This window comes from Zeugodacus cucurbitae, chromosome 6, assembly GCF_028554725.1.
Source record: "Zeugodacus cucurbitae isolate PBARC_wt_2022May chromosome 6, idZeuCucr1.2, whole genome shotgun sequence".
NCBI lineage: Eukaryota > Metazoa > Arthropoda > Insecta > Diptera > Tephritidae > Zeugodacus > Zeugodacus cucurbitae.
In genome coordinates this window covers 72,754,995-72,773,792 of record NC_071671.1, presented here as the reverse complement: position 1 = coordinate 72,773,792, position 18,798 = coordinate 72,754,995, and the positions used below count along the sequence as shown (strand labels likewise).

Here is an 18,798-nt window from a genome sequence, read left to right as displayed (position 1 = left end):
TGTTAAACAGTATTTATTGAGCATCGTTGATGCTACTATTATTATAAACATATAAATGTGCATAGGCATTAATATCATACATTAAAATAGAGATTAAGAAAATTATGAAGGAGGAAAATATAAAATCTTGTATTTTTTATAAAATGCGAGTTGATAAAAATAAAATGAATTCATTACAGGAGCGGAAACGAATTGCTTATTAGCTAATTAGAGTTGACATCTTGTGTAGACATATACAGACAGACACTCTTTTGTCAGCACATATTTCATTCATATTTAGTTCCGTAGTCGATGCTGCTGTTAAAATTATTTACATTTGTAATTAGTAGTAGTGTTGAACTAACACCTTGCCATTTACACCTTTCTAGACCGATAGTAAATATTAACTTTACATATGTAAATATATAAAAACAACGTACATTTCGATTTTGTTCATTATTTTACTTAACATGTAATGGAACAATGCAATAATACGAGTACAATTACATTGTTGTTAAAAATTAGTTTGAAGTCAACTGACAAACTATTCTTAGTAAAGAAATATTGCACTGTAAAACCAATTATCTAGGCCACTAACATATTAAGTAGTATATCCTGAATCCATTTTCGCGAAATATACTACTTTACAATTAAGAAAAAAACCTCAATTACAATATTGAAGTAAAAAAATTAATTGAAGAAAAATATTAAGTCGTTTTAATATAAGAGGACATAGATTCGTATGCTACATTTGTATTCAATTCTCATTCTAATTAATATATTAAAAATCATGAATTATGACTGACATAGCCATTATTTTAATATTTCTTTGATTTAGATGTGTTTCACAATACTTAATATTTACAGTAGGCTTAAAAAGTTTAAAACATAAATTGAATAAAAAAGAAAGTACGTCTGAAAGCCATTTTGTGCACTATTGATCAAAAATCACCAGTGCTAATGCTTACTATCGTTCACTAATTGCAATAGTATACAATGCTTTCATTAATCTTTTAACAAATATAAGACAATAATAGCACACAAGCTCTTTAATAAAGTTTAGCTTATATTATTTTTTTAACGAGCTTTAGTCAGGATCTTCGCCATGATAGAATATGCGATTTAATCGAAGGTGGCCCATATCTTCGTTCGGCTTCCGCGACAAATGCATGCTCCATTTGATCACAAATCAAATCGAAAAATATATTCGCAATATTACTGTGTATGAGGGACTTGAATTCGAAAGTTACTTTGAAATCGACAACACATGATTGCGGAATATCTTTAAGTCCTGGACTGAATCGCCAATCGTTTAGTAAAAAGTTGAATAATCTACCATCATTACATACTGATTTAACCAGGTTAGGAGCATTAAACGAAACATTCGACGTATACCGCTCGTTAAGCGGTGGAAAACCGACGATAAGATCAGCTTTGAAACCGCCAACTCGTTGACTATGTACAAGTGACTTTTTTACGTATGGCACAAATTTATAGTAATTGGGAACGTCTGCAACCACATCGTACATTTCTTGCATTGAATAGCTGCAAATGAGCGAGAAATCAACTTAAGTAAGTAAGATGGGCACTCATGCCTACCCTATTAATTCCTTTTTAACATATTCCCGATTTTTATTCGTCAGATCACTGAAAGTGAAAAATGTTCTTTGTGCATAATTCGAGTTACCTCCGCCAGCAGTACTGTTACAAGAAAAATTAATTATAGTTATTGTTGTCAATTGCTTGATTCTTTTTAACTCTTGTTTTTACATTTGAATGAATTAATTATGAAATGCAATTTGGAGGTTATATAATATGTAATGCAATTCCGAATTATATATGAATGGTTTGTACTTACGACAATTGTTGGCAGGAGCAACATACAAATTTGGTATTAGACAACAATATTTGTCCATTTCTCAGCATTATACCTTAATAATGCAACGTAAGTATGGCCTGCTACCGAATATATATGTATGTAATTTAAAAACAATAATAAAGCAAATGTCGCAGTGCTTCTTCATTTTTGCGCTACCGTCCAAAACACTAGGCATTTAATCAATTGTGCAATGAGGAGAGGTGTTTAATCTATCGATTATAGAATAAAGTGTTTTTTCTACTGCGGTGTTTGATAGCTTTAAATCCTTTTTCACTTAAAAAAATAATATTACTTTAGTATGAAATATCATTAATTTATATACACATAAAAATAATAAAAAATAAGTTTAGATTATTTCGAATAATTGTGTTAATTTATTGTAGCTTCGATTTATGGAGAAAGAAGAAGAATATTGAATTATAAAACAGCTGCTTTTATTTATTGTGTTTTTATTATTATGTATTTTAACATTCTCACCTATTCTTAATAAATTGATTGTGAAATATCATTAAAATATAATATGTCAAAAGGCGGTGACAATCTACAAAATACCACTGAAACCGGCTCAATTTTGAAAGACTCTTGGTCTGTAAGTAGAACTTATCATATTGTTATTAAATTTTCAATAATTTGTTTTAATTCAGATCCGTCCTTGTTCTGCGTATAAAGACGAATATGATGATTGCACAAGTATAAAAGCACGTTTCCATCAGTATTTTATATATGGGGAAAGCCTTGATTGTTCACAGTGGAAGAAAGATTACGATAATTGTGAGCGTTACATAAATTCCAATGGGAACGATGTAACAGCCGGAGAGGCAGTAGTTTGCAGCGAAGCGGAGCGTCGACAAAAACGCATGGAAGCGTATTACGGTAATACAACATGGAAAAAACGAGCTCATCCTCCGGAAGACTGGTCAAAACCTTTACCAGAGTGGTTGGCTAAGAAAAACGAGAACACATTTTTGGAGTTGAAACAAATGGAATTGGATGGGCGCAAACCAGTTGAAGAGATAGAGAAATCCTATTGTGCCATAATGTAGTTAAAAAGTCAGCAACTCTCAAATGCTAATATATTTTATTTTTATAATTTGAATAAAATATATAACAAATAGATGAAAAATTTTTATTGAAATGTATCACATTATAGTCAGTTGGGGTGCTAAAGTAACTGCCAACTTCTAAATAAATAGCAAATGAGAAAACATACATGTGTATATATACCTCCACCCGTAACTAAATTTTCTTTATTCTTAACACGCAAATTTGACTAGTTAAATGAAAATACAGAAGTGTAACATTGAAAACATTTTTTATGTAAAATTATGCCTTTTTATATCATCTAGAAGTGTTCGTGCTGAATTAGGCGCTCGATTAAGTTTATACAAAATAAGTATGTATAAATCGTAGCAAGATATCCGAAATGACGAAGACCTAAAAACATTATAAAAAGACTGTACATATTTTTAATAAAAAAAAACGATTGCTACTAGTACCACAAATTATATTCGAAAATCAAACGTCTGTAAAACCAGAATATGTAGCTTCGAATTGAACTGTATTTGACGTAAATGCAATGTTGGGCATACCGTGCCATCGTACGTGGTCTATCCACTACATCACCATGCTGTCGACTAATGGCTCGTATAGTATTTAAATTTCTTTTAGAGGTAAAATAATTAAGATATTAAGGATATACGTTAATAGGTAAGTTGTGTATGAAATATATATTTCGAATTTACTCACCGCACTACAAAAAGCATATTGCGTGGCATTTCTTTTAGAGTGCCCATAATTAGCTCAAAATTTTTCTTAGCCACCTGCTGGATATACTCGATATCACTCTCGCTCAATTTCGTCTTTATACGTCCACCATGTATGCGAATGGGCTGCTGGAAAAGAACTTCCGCAAATTTCATATGATCCTTTATGCCTATTTGTCGTGCGGCTAATTTCATTTTTTGTTCATCTCTCAATACCGTTGCCTCCCAAAACTCACAAAGAGGATTGCGTACTGATTCGGGTAAGTATTCGTATAAGCCATGATCAAGAAGGACCAAGTCAGCTTTACCTGTTTTAGGATTTTTTCGTACATAAACTAAAACAAAAATATGCATATGTTTACTAATTGTAAGAAGGATTAAAGTAGCAAATATTAATTAATTTAAACATATTTTACATTATGAAAAACTAGATCAATACAGCATTTACCGTTTCCCGGATGAGGGTCAGCATGTACAAAACCTGTGTGAAATATTTGCTCTGCAAAAATGTTGAAAAGTTTGAAGTCTACATCCTTTAAATCCAGATTTTCGTATTGTATTCGTTCAACATCGTTCACTTTGAATCCGTTGACCCATTCCATTGTGAGAACTCGCTATATAAAAAGGTAACATTAATATTGAAAATCGTTTGTACTGGCAAAAAATATTCGGCATATATTTTGCAGAATTCTGCAGAGTTAGCAGCCTTAGCCGTCTGCCATGGAAATAAATTTATTGGTCATAATATTTTAATATAGTATATACCGGTTTTGTATATGTCCAGTAAATATGTGGTATATGCACATACTCGAATTTTTTCAAATCTTTGGCACAGCGTTCAGCATTTTGTCCTTCATTTTCAAAATTCAGTTCTAGTATTAAGTTTTTTCGTAAGTCGCGTAATATCCAACCGAAATTGTAACTTTTAAAGAATATTTCAATGACATCCTGCAGAAACATAATAGTTCCCAAGTCACTGGTAAAACGTCTCTGCAAGTCACCATATTGAACCTAGGAAGATAAACATATATTTTATATCCCTCCCTATTGCAGATAAAATTCGATAAACACACCTTTACGGCGACATCCTCACCACTTTTTAACTTTGCCTTGAACACTTGTGCCAGACTCGCTGCAGCAACTGGAGTGTAATCAAAATTAGAGTACATGTCTTCCGGCGTAGAACCGAAGTCTTCATAGAAAACATGTTGTACATCCGATTTTGTTGTAGGTAAACATTTGTCTTGTAGTTGTTCCAATGTACTCGTATACTCTCTTGGTAATATATGGTTAATAGCAGCAACACCTTGACCCATTTTAATGTACAAACCTCCATTTAATAAGCACGTTTCAAGCAAACGTTTAGCGCTTTTCAAATGTACTTGTTTAAGTTGAAAATCATAGTCCGAACTATTTTCATATTTTTGGAGTATATAATAATCCATTGCAATTAAAGAAGCAGTTTTAAGAGAGCGTAGGAAGCGTATTGTAGAACCACAGTAAATGAATTCGTTAACAATTCCATCATAGGTAATAAAACCAGTTATTACTCCTAATAAACTGATACCAAAGTAATGTTGCCTATGAGGAGGTTTCGCAGATAACTTAGAAAAAGCAACATGGTCGTAGGAATTACTTCGGTTTGTAAGTTTTAAATACTTTTTGGATGGTATTCTTCCTTTCCATAGAGCCAACTGTCAGTTAATATGGAATCAATTATTTTGTTTTCTATTTTAAGTAAATAAACTTACAAAAATTTTACTCATTTTCCTTAACCGTATTGGAGGTGTACTGAGCTTATTTATTTATTTTAATTTAGTTTGCACGCCTTAACTTGTTAATTATTACTTAAGAATGATAGAATTTCGATTCTTTATATATCATTTTTGACTACTGTTAACACCTGACTGTTATAATCAAAACAAAAAACAGATGAACATTTTGGTATGTTCAAATTTCTTTTGTTATGTTGAATTGTGTATCGTTCGAAATCATATGTATATCACCATTAAATGTATATTTCTTAGTAAATATTTATATTTTTCTATAATATTATAAATTGGTCTTTGGCGCTCACACCATTAAAACTGAGGAATTTTTCTTAAGATTTGACGGGTATTAAAATATTAAAAAAATGCTAATAGATTTATATCCCAAAATTTTATGCAACACTGTTTATTGACTCCACAAATCCCCAACTACCCCAAAAATCGATAAGGCGTTGGATGTGGGGAAAGGGGTTGGAAAAATGTTTGATACAAAGTGGTGAAAGTTTATAAATATCTACTATTAAACATTTTACAATAATGTATGGTTCAGTTTACCCTAACATACTATATATTTTACTACTTATTTATTTCGTAGTAAATTGTCATGCGTCTATTGGAGATCGTACACAATTCTTCCATAATTGTCGACAAAACTGCGAACGACAAAATTGTAGTGCTGGTAAGCTAAGATAAATGGGTTTAGTGCTCCAGTAATTAGAGTACACTGTATCAGTGCAGTGGAAGTATCCAATAGAAATACACACTACTCTATATTTCCTGTAGATGGGATCGAAATTCAGGAGCAGGCGATAAAATATTATCAACAGTCTTTATTTGATAAGGTATTTGCTTGGAATTGTGCAGATGAATGCCAGTATGGCTGTATGTGGCGTACTGTGGATGCCTTTGCAGAACGAGGTTGGGATGTTCCACAGTTCTATGGAAAGGTACACTTCTTAAATTCTAAACAAATTCATTTTTTTGAATCCACTTTAATTTTTCTACCAATAATTTAGTGGCCATTTGCTCGATTTCTCGGCATGCAAGAGCCGGCTTCGGTGTTGTTTTCCGCGTGCAATTTAATTGCACACATTCGCATGCTGCGCCGTTTTCGAACTGAAGTTCGCCCGGATAGTCCGTGTTATAAGCTCTGGCACATTTTTTCATTTGTAAGATCTGTATTTAATCTATGTAGTAAACCAAGTAATACTTTGAAACTCTTAGGTGTGCATTAATGGTTGGATATGGTCGTCCGTGTTTCATACAAGGGACTTTCCTGTAACAGAGTTAATGGATTATGCCTTTGCGTACAGTATTGTACTTGTATCATTTTATTGCATGGTTATGAGGTAGGTAAAACTATATTGGAAATTTTGCTCTTTATGAACTATATGTATACAATTTTCAGAATGTTATATCGTCATTCATTGATTCTTCGAGGATTGATTTCATTAATGTTCCTGTCGTTTTTCGTCAATTACTTTGCGTACCTAAGCTTGGGAAAATTTAGTTACTCTCTTAATATGACAACGAATGTTGTTACTGGTAAAATGAGTAGCAAAAAAATTGCAAATCACCATAAGTTTGAGTTAAAACTCATATTCTATAATACCATTTTTTTATCATTAGGCGCCCTCTCTGCTGTTGGCTGGTTTATTTGGTGTTACTTTGAACGTCATCGTCGGCCAAACTATCGAAAAATTATCCGCTTCTATATATTATTTGGTATGTCAATGAGCTTAGAACTTTTGGATTTCCCGCCCATTTTTTGGCTCATTGATGCACATGCTTTGTGGCATTTAGCTACGGTACCGATAATTTCAGTGTTTTATGAGTATGTATTTAAATATATTTTTTTCGTAATTCACATCATATTTATGTTTAGTTTCATCATTGACGATTGCCGTTCATTAAGGAAGGAAATACAATTTGAGTACGAAAAGGTCGGCAAAGTGAACTAAGACTTTCAGTAATTTTGTGACTATGATGAACTTATGATTAATTAGCAAATTTTATTCACCTAATATAAGAAACAAAGTCGTGTAATGTTTTATTCTAATTAAAATGTATTATTATTTAAAAATAAGATGGTTTAGCTTCTACATTTGTCCGCATTGTGATATCGTAACTGGTAGTTTAGGTTTATTGTTTGGGCCCGTAGGAACATTTTCAATTTTTCGCATTATCAGCAGTCCGTCTAGCACACGTCCAAAAACAACATGTTTTCCATCAAGGAAGTTACATTTGGCACAAGTGATAAAAAATTGGCAACCGTTTGTATCTTTGCCACTGTTAGCCATAGAAAGAAGGCCTGGCGAATCATGTTTTAGCGTGAAATTCTCATCGGAAAATGTGCCGCCATATATGCTCATTACACCAGTACCATCTCCCTAATTGGTGAATTTCCTTTTATTATAAAAATAAATTTTTCAAACCATCAATGTTACTTACATGGACAAAGTCACCTCCTTGGATCATAAAATCTTTAATAACCCGATGGAAACTAGCGCCTTTATATCCCATTGGTACATCGTCTGGCCGGTATTCTCCTGTGCAAAGTTGTCGGAAATTTTCAGCTGTTTTTGGTACTGTATCCGCAAATAATTCGAAAATCATTCGCCCAATTTCCTAAGCAATAAATTTTATATTCAATATTGACTGACTGCGAAATGTGCTACAACTTACCGTGGTACCAACAGATACATCAAAGAAAACCACAGGATTGTTGGGGTTGCGTAGCTGCGATAGTATTTGGTTCCATGTCGGCATTTTCTACGTGTATCCCAAATTTATATGATTTATATATGTATGTATATACTTTATTCCACACAACTTCGGAAAAATGTCCGCGTCTTAATAAACTTATAAATTTTTAAATGACAATTACCGGCGGAGTATAAACCACAGTGGTATAAACTGGGAATGTGTTGTGACAGCTGTCACTTCTTAAATCAGCTGTTTCTTTCTGTAATTAGTATAAGTATTCTGTTTATAAGTGTGCGCGCAAAAAATTTGTGTTTGTTTATAAATCTGCTACCAAAAAAGATTTCGTGTATTAAAGTGTATTGAAATCATTTAATAATTTATTTTCATAATATGTAAGTAAGGATCAATGTAAAAAATATTGTTAAATAATTGGATCTCCAAAAGCATGTACATGTGTCGCAGAAGAGCATTCAATTTTATTTTTTGTGGGACATATGTATGAATGTATGTACATTCCACGTAAAAAACTACATGTGCATACTTAAATTTAATAAATGCATTGTTTAGCTGGCACTTTCATCCCAGCCCTTGAATTTATTGGGGTTTAGGCAAAGATGACATGACAGAAGTCATCCTTGGTTTAGGATGTTGGACTTGAACGGGGCATTGTCAGAGGGATGTTCATAAGAGAGAGACGACAAACGCATTGAATTTTAAATTGAGTCCAATAGAACGTAATGTTCAGAAGCTTGCGGAGCATTATTTAATCGTGTTTTTCTGTTTGACGCGATATATTCATGAAGTGAAAAGTGTAATAAGAAAGTTGTTTCTTGTACCAAAAATGTAATATACAGTGGAACTTCCATAACTCGAACACTTGAATTGGGGATAGCGTTTATAAGCCAAATTTCATACAAATTGCCTTCCATAAATCGAATTTCTATAACTCGAAGCTCTCCATAATATGAACGCTTGAAGTGGGCATAGAAGGCAACTTTCATACAAATTGCTTTCCATAAAACGAACTTTTTGGTCTGGCATAATAAAAAATTTAAAATTTTACTATCGAGGCAGGATTTTAAAAGAGTCCCTCTATATCGTATGGAGGCGAACAAAAAATATAATATAACAATTATGGATTGCATAAATGATCTAAAAAAGATATGGGATATAGAACAACTCGGTCGATAGTCTAGTGTCTCGTTATCCTTCTCGCACGCCCTGCATTCTGCCGTTTTTACTATACCAAGTCTCTGCAGGTGTCCTCTTAGAGGTAAGTGCCTCGTGATAATCCTTGTGATACAGCTTATTTCTCTTTTGCTCAAAATAAGAAGTTTTTTGGCCTGTCCACTGTCAACATTACCCCATAGTAGTTTTGTGGTACGCCCCATGTTGCAAATGTTCCAAGACCTTCCCCCAGCATCCATTGCTTCAGGCAGCGTTTGAAAGAACTGAAAGATCTAGTGCAGTTTAAGGGAACTGCGTTGCCAAACCCAGGTGATTTTAACTGAGGTTTCTCCTACTAGTCTTTTAATTGCCTCTTTGATTGATCGAACGCAATGAGACTTCGTGTTGGCTTAGCGCCTAAAAAAAGAACGTTGCCTTTATCTCCACAACAGTCGCAGTTTTCCGGTCACAAAACCAATCTAATCCGAGTTCAGTGACAAGATTTTGTATGATACCAAGTCCCCATTCGTGCAGTGTTTGTGTCCAGTGGCCCAAGATCTTCAGCCTACAAGCTGTAAGCGCTGCATCATACTTCATTTGAATGAGTATTGGCCGGATATCTGGGATAACCCGATTTCTTCCGCACAAACTGTATAGTCGACTCACTGCTTGTCAGTCGCGTTACTGACTTCTGCGCCTGAAACGTGCTTCTCATTCGGTAGTTTGGTTGCAGGTGATACGCTATGCTTATTTATTTTGTCTCTGTCGAGAGTAAGTTCACACCGCTGGTTGTGCACGGTGTCTTCCTCTTCTTTATCTCCTCCTTTAGGCACCCCTATATATGGTATCGCGTTCTTTTTTCTTTGACTCTATGCAGCTCAACATGCTATCGTGGAATTTAGTAGAGTTTTACTCTCCCTTGTCATCTCTTCATGCACCTTGAACAGCGCATCCTCTTCTGCTAAGGGTACCTCTAGTTAAGTTGTCACTGCTGTTGTTTATTTTGGCCAATTGGCTCATAAGTTGAGCCTCAAGGTCAATTGTAACTAGGAGGAAATATAAATTCCGTCCAGAGTGCCATGATGCATTAAGGCCACGGTTACTTCCCAAGACGGCCCAGTATTAAGAAGGCACCCTTTCAAATACGGCTGAATTTACCTCCTGCAATTGATATAATGGGCTCGGGAATCTCATAACAACCTCGATTATGAGGTAAAAGCTAGATCATGATGCCCTACTGGATATAAACCGACCATAGGTGCGGTATAATGGGAAGAATGATCCTACTGCTGGAACTTGTGTAACACGTAAGTCTTACACCTTTTTCAAAGTGTAAATAAGACCCTAAAACATAACCCTTCATAATTAAATAAATAGCCTATGGATAACTATTTGAAAGTAACAAAAATCTTTGGAGCAATTTTTAAGACCATCGATATTACTCAAATTGCATTTTTTCGGGGAAGCCAGTCTACCAAACATTGCTATTGTTTCCAACGGCTGATCAGTGAAAGTTAGTGAAAGTTAACCTCTTAAAAGTGTTATATTATACTCCATTGATTTTGAATAAGACTCAAGTTCGCATAATATATATTTTATTACAAACTTTTTAAATCTTAAACTATACAAAAATTATATCTATTTAATACATTCGCAGAGACATACACTCGAGTGTAATTTGTTCTGTAATTACACTAATATACAATAATAAATATATAAACACCTACATACATATATTTATATGTAAATATATAAATTTTTTATTGACATACATATGTAAGCATTACCTCGGGACTTAGATCTATGATTTTGCATTATAATAAATAAATAAATACAACTATATCTGTTACGAATGTGTATGTGTGATTGAGAGCGAAAACTCAGAATATGAAAATAGGAACACAAAAAGAGGCGACATGTGACGATAAGGAACAATTATGCTTTTGTGAAAATTTGTTAAACTAGATTAATTTCTTACTTAACATAATTTACACAACGTAGAAACCTGGTCCGATCAGGTTGAAATTCAAGTTTTCGATTTTACTTGATGAATTAATTGCTCACTTAAAGAATCGAACAGTAATAATACAAGCATTGAATTGTTTAGAGGTAATTTGAGCTAAAACTGGGCTAATAGCTTTTTAATGTAGTATGTATGTACATATAGAATATGTGTACGGGTTTATAAAGGAATGGCGCCCAGCGCCTAGGCCTCTTGGTGCTTTAATTTGTATTTAATTTGTTCGTCGTATTGGCTAATTACTAGCTTCGTCGGCTTCTTCATCTTCAATACCTCGTAATTTTTTTTGGTCCGTTGTTGCTTTCATAAAACTTTGCAGCATGGTGTTAGAGTCTACCACCAAAATCGGTGTGCAACCATCCTTGAGATGTTCATTTTGACTTTCATACATTTCTCGAGATATACTGCGAGTGAACGAGAAACGTAAAGATTTGGTGCGAGTAAGCTTCTTTTTAATTGGTGGTTTGCCAATAACAGGTTGAGGTTCCGAAACGACTTTCTCCTTTTCGGGAGTGGGCGATAAAGCAGGCACATCGCGAAGAATATCATCAGCAAAGGATTTGATTTCACTCCAGGCATCGGCTGGTGAGAATAAAATGCAATAAATATTTATATATTTTATTAATATTTTTAAATAAAACGACTAAATACATACACTTATACATACATGAGTATTTGAATGTAACAGGCAAGCTGAAAAAATGCGTATCGATTTAACGAAATGCAATATCTTGAGGTGAAGAAAACAGAAAAGGAATACGGTGTTTACATAAACAAATCGAGGCTCAAATCATGCTCCCATAACTTGTACGACATTTAGCAGACCGCTTACGAATGGTTGCTTGGTGCAGATTTCAGATAACACTCATCACAATGCTTTCTTAAAAAAAAATTATCTGTTTTCAAACGATAAAAACGATATCATACTTTTCAGCCTGCCTGATATATTATTGTATGGTAATACAACCCAATGAAGAAAATGAAAACGGACAATGGTCTATATAACCGTAACACCTTCAATATAAGCTCTACTTCTATAGATGTGTTTGTTTATTTTCAAGTTCTACTTACTTATATCCTTCTCTGTCGCATGCTCGTACGTTACGCAGAAGCGAATCACATATTTGCCATTCACCATAGACGGTATCATGTGCATCTTGCCCGAGTGATTGATCTGTGCCAAGAGCTCTTGATTATACGTGTCCTCTGCGCGCATGCGGAAGCACACCAATCCCAAGTATACATCATTTCTCACCTCGAAACGATCATCCTTTCGCACAAGCATTTCGAATTTCTTCGCCAATGCCATGTGATTGCGTATGTACGCCTGCAGACCCATGATACCATATGATCGAAAGACAAACCACAATTTAAGCGCACGGAAACGACGACTCAAAGGTATTCCATAATGTCGATAGTCTATAGCTTTCTCATGTTCGTGTTGCAAATACAAAGGGTTAACGTTTAAAGCGGTCTTCAAACTCATTACATCCTTGACCCACATTGCGGAGGCGTCAAAATTTGTAAGCAGCAATTTGTTGGGATTCGTGTTAAATGAGTCAGCAGATTCTAAACCCTCTGAGAATTTACGCATTTCTGGTAAAATGAACGAATTGCCTGCATATGCGCCATCCACATGGAACCACACGTTTGGCAGCTCTCTACACACTTTACCGATTTCAGTGAGATTATCAAATGCACAAGCTCCTGTCGTACCAACTGTGGCAACAACGAAAAATGGGGTAAGGCCAGCGTTTGCATCATTTTGCATTGCCTGTCGCAACAAATCAACACGCATGCGTCCACGTTCATCAGCCTCAATAATCCGCAGTTTTACGAGAGCCATTTTAGCTGCTTTCTCTACCGAGGAATGTGCTTCCTTGCTAGCATATGCGATCAATTGTGGCAGGAAAACGCTTTCGTGTATCTCTGAGCATACGCCTTTCAGTTTTTGAATGGCACGTGAGCGTGCTGTAATCATGCAGACGAGTGTACATTCGGATGCTGATCCTTGTAGTGCACCACCACCTCTACTGCCTGGTAGATCACTGATGAAGGCTTTGGGTAATCCAAGCGCTTTCGCATACCAATCAAGTACAATGGTTTCAAGTTCTGTAGACGCGGGACAGGATGCCTGTTTATTAGCGGGACATGGGATGTACAATTAATTATTGAAAAAGCAAACTTATTGTTATGCAAAGTGTAGTCTAGGCCTAAACACTTACCCATGAGAAACCGATCGAACCGATAGCTGCGCTCAGCATATCACCCAAAATTGAAGGGAATGAGTTGCCCGAAGGAAAGTATGCGAAGAATTTCGGATGATTCCAATGCACAACACCTGGCATAACTTTTTCCTCAAAGTCAGCTAGAACATCTTCGAATTTTTCAGGTTTCAATGGCGCTTTGACTGTTAATGAAACGAAAGAAAAAATACATAAATATCAATAAATAAAAACATACATATGTGTATATATATCTGTAAATAAACAATTCCGATTAGTTGAAAAATCAATTGGCATTGAGAGAAGTTCTTTGATTACGCATATGTATGTACGTACATAGTATGTTTGTATGGTTTTTGGCAAAAATATGCCTCATTGTATGAATAACGAACAAATGTTTACGCCCACAATTTAAGCGTGTACATGTGCGTACGGCACATTTTGGGTGTATTTAATATTTCAATTAACACTTTTGCATTATTCTTTTAGAATAACATGGCGTGTGAGCTAATTGGGCGCTAGTTTATAGCGGAGCAGATTGGCAGGTGCACACAGTCAACATGTTGGTATGTATATTATGTACATGCCGCTCCGCTTATAAGCACATTCATTTGTACGTGTTTGGTTATTTTTGGGCAATGCGTACAAGTGTTAGGAAAAATAACAACAACAGCAACAAACAATGCTATGACTGAAAAATGGATTATTAAATTTTATTCAACCGAAGTGTTTGAATGGCTCATACAAATAAACAAGTAAATAAAGGTGCATATGTCCATTTTGTATCTTAAAGTACGAACATAAATTAGCTAACAGTAGGATTAAGAATGCCATTATTTGCTTTAGAAGTGTTAATAATTTAATTCCTAGTTGTTGCTGTTGTTCTCGTTTATTTATTGGCTGCTAATTGGCTAGCGCATTCGCACATACATATGTACATATGTATGCACATATGTCGATGCTTATGTAAACAGAAATGAAATGTTTATGTATTTGCGAATATTCCCCGATTGGTGTGCGCGCTCCGTAATAAACCTCCAATTGGTACCAACACCTATTCAACAGTTTAAAATGCGGAGATCAGAGCGTGCACATGGCAACGCTACGTAGTTGTTAATTGTAAAGGCGAAAAGTGTAATGTTTGAAGATATTCAATTGTTAATATGAGTAGGAGTACTTTTTTCCATACATTTTTATTTACAAAATTACTCAGCCACAATATTTGGCGCCCACATATTCATATTTAATAATATACTTTCAATAATCTTTCCGCCTTCAATATTTTGATAGTTTCTATTGGAGTTTTGGTGAAATTATCATTTACATCTGATGCTGATTGAAATGCGGCACTTTCGCTTTGACGGTGTAAATCCTTTTTTATTTGTATTGTACGAACTTTATGCACATATATAAACCAAACTCTGTTTTTTTGACTGCCAAGCATAAAGGTGATTTTTAGCCAGCTTGGAATTGATGATGACTAGCTGAGGACCATTTAGCTGGTTTGCTTTATTAAAATTGCCCAATCTGATTTTATTTGGCTTTACTTATTACTTATTAATTTATAAAACTCGTATTCATTGAAAACAAGTCGAGCTATAATATGATTCTCTCCAAATCGTTGGTTATTAACTTTCATAATTTTAAAATTAAGTTATTTACCTGGCAATAATTTTTTTAAATATCCTGGATCCAATGTTGGCGCTACGTCACGTTGTTCAATATTTTTTGCGTAATCACAAATATAATCCACCATATCCTTGCCATATTTTCTAAACTCCTCAGCATTCATTTTGTCTGTGTGTTTTGTCAAATGCTTATTACTAAACTATTAATACTTTGAAATTAAGCCTTGTGCTCAGTATTTGTTCTTTGGTACTAGATACGCTTCTGCGATTTGATTGATTTTTATTTTCACTTTGAATGTCGAATTTCTTTAATTTGAAGCACTTTTGTTTGGAAGAATGTATGTTTATTGCGATTTTTCTTATTCACGAGTTATTTTATATAAAATGCACTTTTAATATAGAATGTTGTTGATTTTCATTGACATCACTTCCTAACTGCGCTTTGTTGTATTTTTATGAAATCGATTTATTTGTAGTACGAACAATGTCTTACCACTTCCTTTATACGAATGACTTGAGCTTTGTCCAACTGAACGTCTTTATATTAGCAAGCATATCAACGACGAGTTGGTTCGTCGGAGATCGATCCGTACTTCGTTTATGTGGGCTCGTTCTGTTCACAGCGTTGTAGACACGAAATCAAATGTACATGTACACACATTAATAAAGGTATCACATATAACCATAGCAGGCAGCAATGCTTCATGCTCTTAACTCGATCGATCGTCACCTCCTCGATGTAGCCCCTTTGGGCGGGGGCAGCACGAGCGCGTGATCATTGATCAGTGAGAGCGTAACACGAACACACAAACCGACTGAGTACCCAGTAAGGAAACCCCCAACTAGTCAGACAATTTCTATTGTAAAAAGAAAAAAGTTAAAGTTAAGAGAAATTAAATAATAAGTTAAAATATATATGTTTATGTACATACATATGTATGTGTATTATATATCTTATAGATATGAAACAGTTGGCTACTTTAGAACCGCTCACACCTTACGTATTACTTGCAGGAATGTTCAACAAAATTGCCAACATTTTTTTATCGAATAACAAGACATGTTGTAATACTCAAGTAGTGACAGATTTCATCTGCATCATCTAGGCTCTTAAGGCTTTGGGCCACTTTCATTGAAAATTTCATACTTTCAAACTTGTTACAGATTTCAGCTGAATTGGAAAACCATGAATGGAATTAAACGTAGTGAATTTTCTCACTAATTGAAATTTGTTATTTTACATATCAAGTATATATGTATGAATGTGTGTATATATGAATGTCGTGGACATAAATATATTCATTATTGGAATGAAAAGTTATTAAACTATTCATGACGTTTACAGATGATGTTCTATGTGCTGAACTTGTACGTATTCACTGTTCGCGTGTCGTAGCAAGCTGTTGTATCCTCACTTAATTAACCGCAATTAAATATGTACATACATACATATTGCGAAAAATAGCTTTGTATTTCCCAATAAAAGTTATGAAATGTAACTTTTAAATTGTATGGTAGAAATCACAAAAATTATCTCAATACTGTTGGCGGGAAATTATAAAGTACTAACTTAGTATGTAGTTTACATAATTTTTGGCTTATTAATATCCGCTTAATTATATATTTTATTTGAGCAAAACCCCTAATCCGCAGTATAATAATTACATATGTGTTTAATCGAATTATTTAGGTGTTAAATTGAGAGGCCCAAATCTAGTTATTCGTAGTTGGAATAAAGAGCCCATACGTATATATTTAGATCTCTACGAATATTTTATTTGAAGCTGAACTTAATTTATTTTAAAAATTATTATTTTGGGCCAATATGTATGTTAGTATGTGCTTATTCTTCTAATCTTAAACGGAAAAGATTATCCGATTCAGTTTCCTTGGTAGTCTGACTTTTAAATTGTTTTTGTCATGAAGCACGCGTTTACAATTAGCATAAAAATACCCCGGTGTATTTAATAGCCAATTAATTTTATTTAATAACTTAATTTGAATTGTACAAGTATAGGTTTTGCTGTTTTTGAATACTTAAATGTACAGCTGCTGTAATAATATGTTGTTTGCTGTTTAATTGGAACTTTTCCATATATAGTACATATATCTACAAATATATCAAACTTGTGAAATAAATTCAGCTTAGTTTCTTCGAAAACGACATTTTCCGAAATTTAACGTTGAGTTTTCCATTTTTTTGTATAAAAACACATGTACGTGAGTATGTGAATACCTTTCTTTTACCATAATTTCAAAAATAGATAACATAATGATAAAGTGTTCGTTTGTACAAATCTTCCATACTTACAATATGGTATGTTCATATACATAGATATGCATGTATGTACGTACAGAGATAAATCTGTATTTGAGAATATATGTATGCATGTACGATTTTTTTCAACATGATACAGCATTAACGAACGAATCGATTACTAGAAGTTATAAAATCAACCAAATTGTTTGATTTGCTCAAAAAACATTAGACTTTAGACCGATTTTGCATTAATGAATACTTGAGATTTATTTTGCTTAACGCTACGAAGGCGATTGTCGACTATTAAAGTCGTTGTCGTCAGATCGGTTGGTTAGATTAACGCTAAACTTGCTTTAACTACTTGAACTTGAAAAAAAAGAAAAGACAACATGAATAGTAAGACCGGGGTAGCCAGGCAAAAAGCGGAACATTAAGCCTGGGGATTTATGTACTTGCTTACATATATATGTATACATTGTATATTGTGTGTTAATTAAGCAAGTATTGACGATTTTGAATTCTTCTCTTGCGGAAATTACAGTTAGACCAAGATTATTATCAATACAAATTAAATAAAAAATATTGTCAAGTGGACCGAAAAGCCTCAGACTTAACAATGAAAAACAAAAAACAAAACGTTTTTTTAAAACAAAATTGTGCCTTTGTCTTTGACCTAATTTCAATTCATAGTAATGCACTTGCTGGAGAGGTTTCGATGCCGCTTCGACAGTGTGGAAATTCAAAGACAACGGCATTAATGACTTCTTTTTTCTTTCTTCGAGAGAACCTAAATTAATTTGGTTCAAGAAAAATCATTAATAATTCTGTAAATCGAATGTTAATCACATGGTACCCAAACTTCAAAAGTATTGAATGTTATAAATTCCAGAACCGAGAGAGCCCGAACAAGTTTAATGTCAATAAAATTCACTGACCGAATTTGAAAAGGATTGCAACATCGTCCATTCAATTCAAATATGCTTCAGATGCCTACAGCTCATACTTCGAATCTAACTGGCAGATATGGAGTTAATGTGTCTCAAGCAACTTGCTGATCATTATCATCTTACCTGGAGGAGTTATTCTACTTCCAAAATGGAACATTACTCATTGTCGTGTGTTACACTTAGTATTTAGACAATTTTATTTTATTTGCGAGTAATGGCTGAAAAGCTTCAAAAGAATAGACATATGTACAACCAGGGAATGTAATGATGTGTTAATTACTATTGTACATGTTTACGTAGATGCCGGTGTGTATATTGTAATATTTCGTAATGTGGAATATTTTCGAAACTCAAACCACAATAAATGTACATATGTATGTTCGCTTGTACAGAATGAGAATTGCAGTTTGTGGGGGCACGTCTCTTTCCACATTCCGCCAGTACCACAAAGCATT

General features: G+C 34.0%; 7 protein-coding genes across 9 annotated transcripts in view; 3 read left to right on the top strand and 4 right to left on the bottom strand.

Moving 5' to 3' along the window:
• Window positions 1–774: 774 nt before the first annotated feature.
• On the bottom strand, window positions 775–2,119 carry LOC105221382 (coenzyme Q-binding protein COQ10, mitochondrial). Of its 2 annotated transcripts, XM_029046324.2 has the most exons (4): window positions 1,838–2,119; window positions 1,579–1,680; window positions 1,329–1,524; window positions 1,134–1,275 (listed from the first exon to the last, which is right to left on the bottom strand). In XM_029046324.2, the coding sequence occupies exons 1-4, from the start codon at window positions 1,903–1,905 to the stop codon at window positions 1,264–1,266; spliced, it is 378 nt and encodes a 125-aa protein (XP_028902157.1). In that variant the 5' UTR covers window positions 1,906–2,119; the 3' UTR covers window positions 1,134–1,263. The 2 variants fall into 2 exon arrangements, with proteins under 2 accessions (XP_011196634.1, XP_028902157.1); XM_011198332.3 differs by having other exon boundaries at window positions 775–1,524; window positions 1,838–2,091.
• Window positions 2,120–2,255: 136 nt separating this feature from the next.
• On the top strand, window positions 2,256–3,067 carry LOC105221380 (UPF0545 protein C22orf39 homolog). Its single transcript, XM_011198329.3, has 2 exons — window positions 2,256–2,447; window positions 2,503–3,067. Exons 1-2 carry the CDS (start codon window positions 2,379–2,381, stop codon window positions 2,899–2,901), a joined length of 468 nt encoding a protein of 155 aa, XP_011196631.2. The 5' UTR covers window positions 2,256–2,378; the 3' UTR covers window positions 2,902–3,067.
• A 4-nt stretch (window positions 3,068–3,071) lies between these two features.
• Window positions 3,072–5,692, bottom strand: LOC105221377 (uncharacterized aarF domain-containing protein kinase 5). The gene is made up of 7 exons (XM_011198323.3): window positions 5,373–5,692; window positions 4,695–5,315; window positions 4,387–4,632; window positions 4,070–4,235; window positions 3,605–3,956; window positions 3,355–3,519; window positions 3,072–3,292 (listed from the first exon to the last, which is right to left on the bottom strand). The coding sequence occupies exons 1-7, from the start codon at window positions 5,385–5,387 to the stop codon at window positions 3,172–3,174; spliced, it is 1,686 nt and encodes a 561-aa protein (XP_011196625.1). The 5' UTR covers window positions 5,388–5,692; the 3' UTR covers window positions 3,072–3,171.
• Window positions 5,693–5,803: 111 nt separating this feature from the next.
• Window positions 5,804–7,476, top strand: LOC105221378 (post-GPI attachment to proteins factor 3). Of its 2 annotated transcripts, XM_054233168.1 has the most exons (8): window positions 5,832–5,883; window positions 5,986–6,069; window positions 6,174–6,337; window positions 6,407–6,559; window positions 6,615–6,739; window positions 6,799–6,935; window positions 7,020–7,224; window positions 7,276–7,476. In XM_054233168.1, the coding sequence occupies exons 1-8, from the start codon at window positions 5,847–5,849 to the stop codon at window positions 7,349–7,351; spliced, it is 981 nt and encodes a 326-aa protein (XP_054089143.1). In that variant the 5' UTR covers window positions 5,832–5,846; the 3' UTR covers window positions 7,352–7,476. The 2 variants fall into 2 exon arrangements, with proteins under 2 accessions (XP_011196627.1, XP_054089143.1); XM_011198325.3 differs by having other exon boundaries at window positions 5,804–6,069.
• On the bottom strand, window positions 7,434–8,301 carry LOC105221379 (peptidyl-prolyl cis-trans isomerase H). The gene is made up of 3 exons (XM_011198327.3): window positions 8,076–8,301; window positions 7,842–8,018; window positions 7,434–7,780 (listed from the first exon to the last, which is right to left on the bottom strand). The coding sequence occupies exons 1-3, from the start codon at window positions 8,157–8,159 to the stop codon at window positions 7,490–7,492; spliced, it is 552 nt and encodes a 183-aa protein (XP_011196629.1). The 5' UTR covers window positions 8,160–8,301; the 3' UTR covers window positions 7,434–7,489.
• A 36-nt stretch (window positions 8,302–8,337) lies between these two features.
• The window catches only part of LOC105221376 (ribonuclease P protein subunit p25-like protein), a 33,032-nt gene continuing 22,571 nt past the window's right edge, over window positions 8,338–18,798 (top strand). Inside the window, exon 1 of the mRNA XM_011198321.3 lies at window positions 8,338–8,488. The gene's annotated coding sequence lies outside the window, so the exon portion shown is untranslated. The remainder of the gene's footprint in view (window positions 8,489–18,798) is intronic.
• LOC105221373 (aromatic-L-amino-acid decarboxylase) lies at window positions 11,316–15,673 on the bottom strand. Its single transcript, XM_011198317.3, has 4 exons — window positions 15,171–15,673; window positions 13,509–13,693; window positions 12,355–13,417; window positions 11,316–11,865 (listed from the first exon to the last, which is right to left on the bottom strand). Exons 1-4 carry the CDS (start codon window positions 15,298–15,300, stop codon window positions 11,519–11,521), a joined length of 1,725 nt encoding a protein of 574 aa, XP_011196619.1. The 5' UTR covers window positions 15,301–15,673; the 3' UTR covers window positions 11,316–11,518.

What these genes read in the sequence shown, in the direction of transcription:
- LOC105221380 (XM_011198329.3), top strand. Translation starts at nt 2,379, where the DNA reads ATGTCAAAAGGCGGTGACAATCTACAAAATACCACTGAAACCGGCTCA. An exon ending in TTTTGAAAGACTCTTGGTCT is followed by an intron (nt 2,448 to 2,502) that starts GTAAGTAGAACT and finishes GTTTTAATTCAG; the next exon opens with ATCCGTCCTTGTTCTGCGTA.
- LOC105221377 (XM_011198323.3), bottom strand. An exon ending in ACTGGACATATACAAAACCG is followed by an intron (nt 4,236 to 4,386) that starts GTATATACTATA and finishes CTTTTTATATAG; the next exon opens with CGAGTTCTCACAATGGAATG. An exon ending in TGACCCTCATCCGGGAAACG is followed by an intron (nt 3,957 to 4,069) that starts GTAAATGCTGTA and finishes TTTTTGTTTTAG; the next exon opens with TTTATGTACGAAAAAATCCT.
- LOC105221373 (XM_011198317.3), bottom strand. Translation starts at nt 15,300, where the DNA reads ATGAATGCTGAGGAGTTTAGAAAATATGGCAAGGATATGGTGGATTAT. An exon ending in GTTCGATCGGTTTCTCATGG is followed by an intron (nt 13,418 to 13,508) that starts GTAAGTGTTTAG and finishes GCTAATAAACAG; the next exon opens with GCATCCTGTCCCGCGTCTAC. An exon ending in TGCGACAGAGAAGGATATAA is followed by an intron (nt 11,866 to 12,354) that starts GTAAGTAGAACT and finishes TATTCTCACCAG; the next exon opens with CCGATGCCTGGAGTGAAATC.
- LOC105221379 (XM_011198327.3), bottom strand. Translation starts at nt 8,159, where the DNA reads ATGCCGACATGGAACCAAATACTATCGCAGCTACGCAACCCCAACAAT. An exon ending in ATGTATCTGTTGGTACCACG is followed by an intron (nt 8,019 to 8,075) that starts GTAAGTTGTAGC and finishes TTTATTGCTTAG; the next exon opens with GAAATTGGGCGAATGATTTT. An exon ending in AAGGAGGTGACTTTGTCCAT is followed by an intron (nt 7,781 to 7,841) that starts GTAAGTAACATT and finishes TTCACCAATTAG; the next exon opens with GGAGATGGTACTGGTGTAAT.
- LOC105221382 (XM_011198332.3), bottom strand. Translation starts at nt 1,905, where the DNA reads ATGCTGAGAAATGGACAAATATTGTTGTCTAATACCAAATTTGTATGT. An exon ending in TGCTCCTGCCAACAATTGTC is followed by an intron (nt 1,681 to 1,837) that starts GTAAGTACAAAC and finishes TTCTTGTAACAG; the next exon opens with TACTGCTGGCGGAGGTAACT. An exon ending in GTTAAAAAGGAATTAATAGG is followed by an intron (nt 1,525 to 1,578) that starts GTAGGCATGAGT and finishes GCTCATTTGCAG; the next exon opens with CTATTCAATGCAAGAAATGT.
- LOC105221378 (XM_011198325.3), top strand. Translation starts at nt 5,928, where the DNA reads ATGTATGGTTCAGTTTACCCTAACATACTATATATTTTACTACTTATT. An exon ending in ACGACAAAATTGTAGTGCTG is followed by an intron (nt 6,070 to 6,173) that starts GTAAGCTAAGAT and finishes TATTTCCTGTAG; the next exon opens with ATGGGATCGAAATTCAGGAG. An exon ending in ATAATTTCAGTGTTTTATGA is followed by an intron (nt 7,225 to 7,275) that starts GTATGTATTTAA and finishes ATTTATGTTTAG; the next exon opens with TTTCATCATTGACGATTGCC.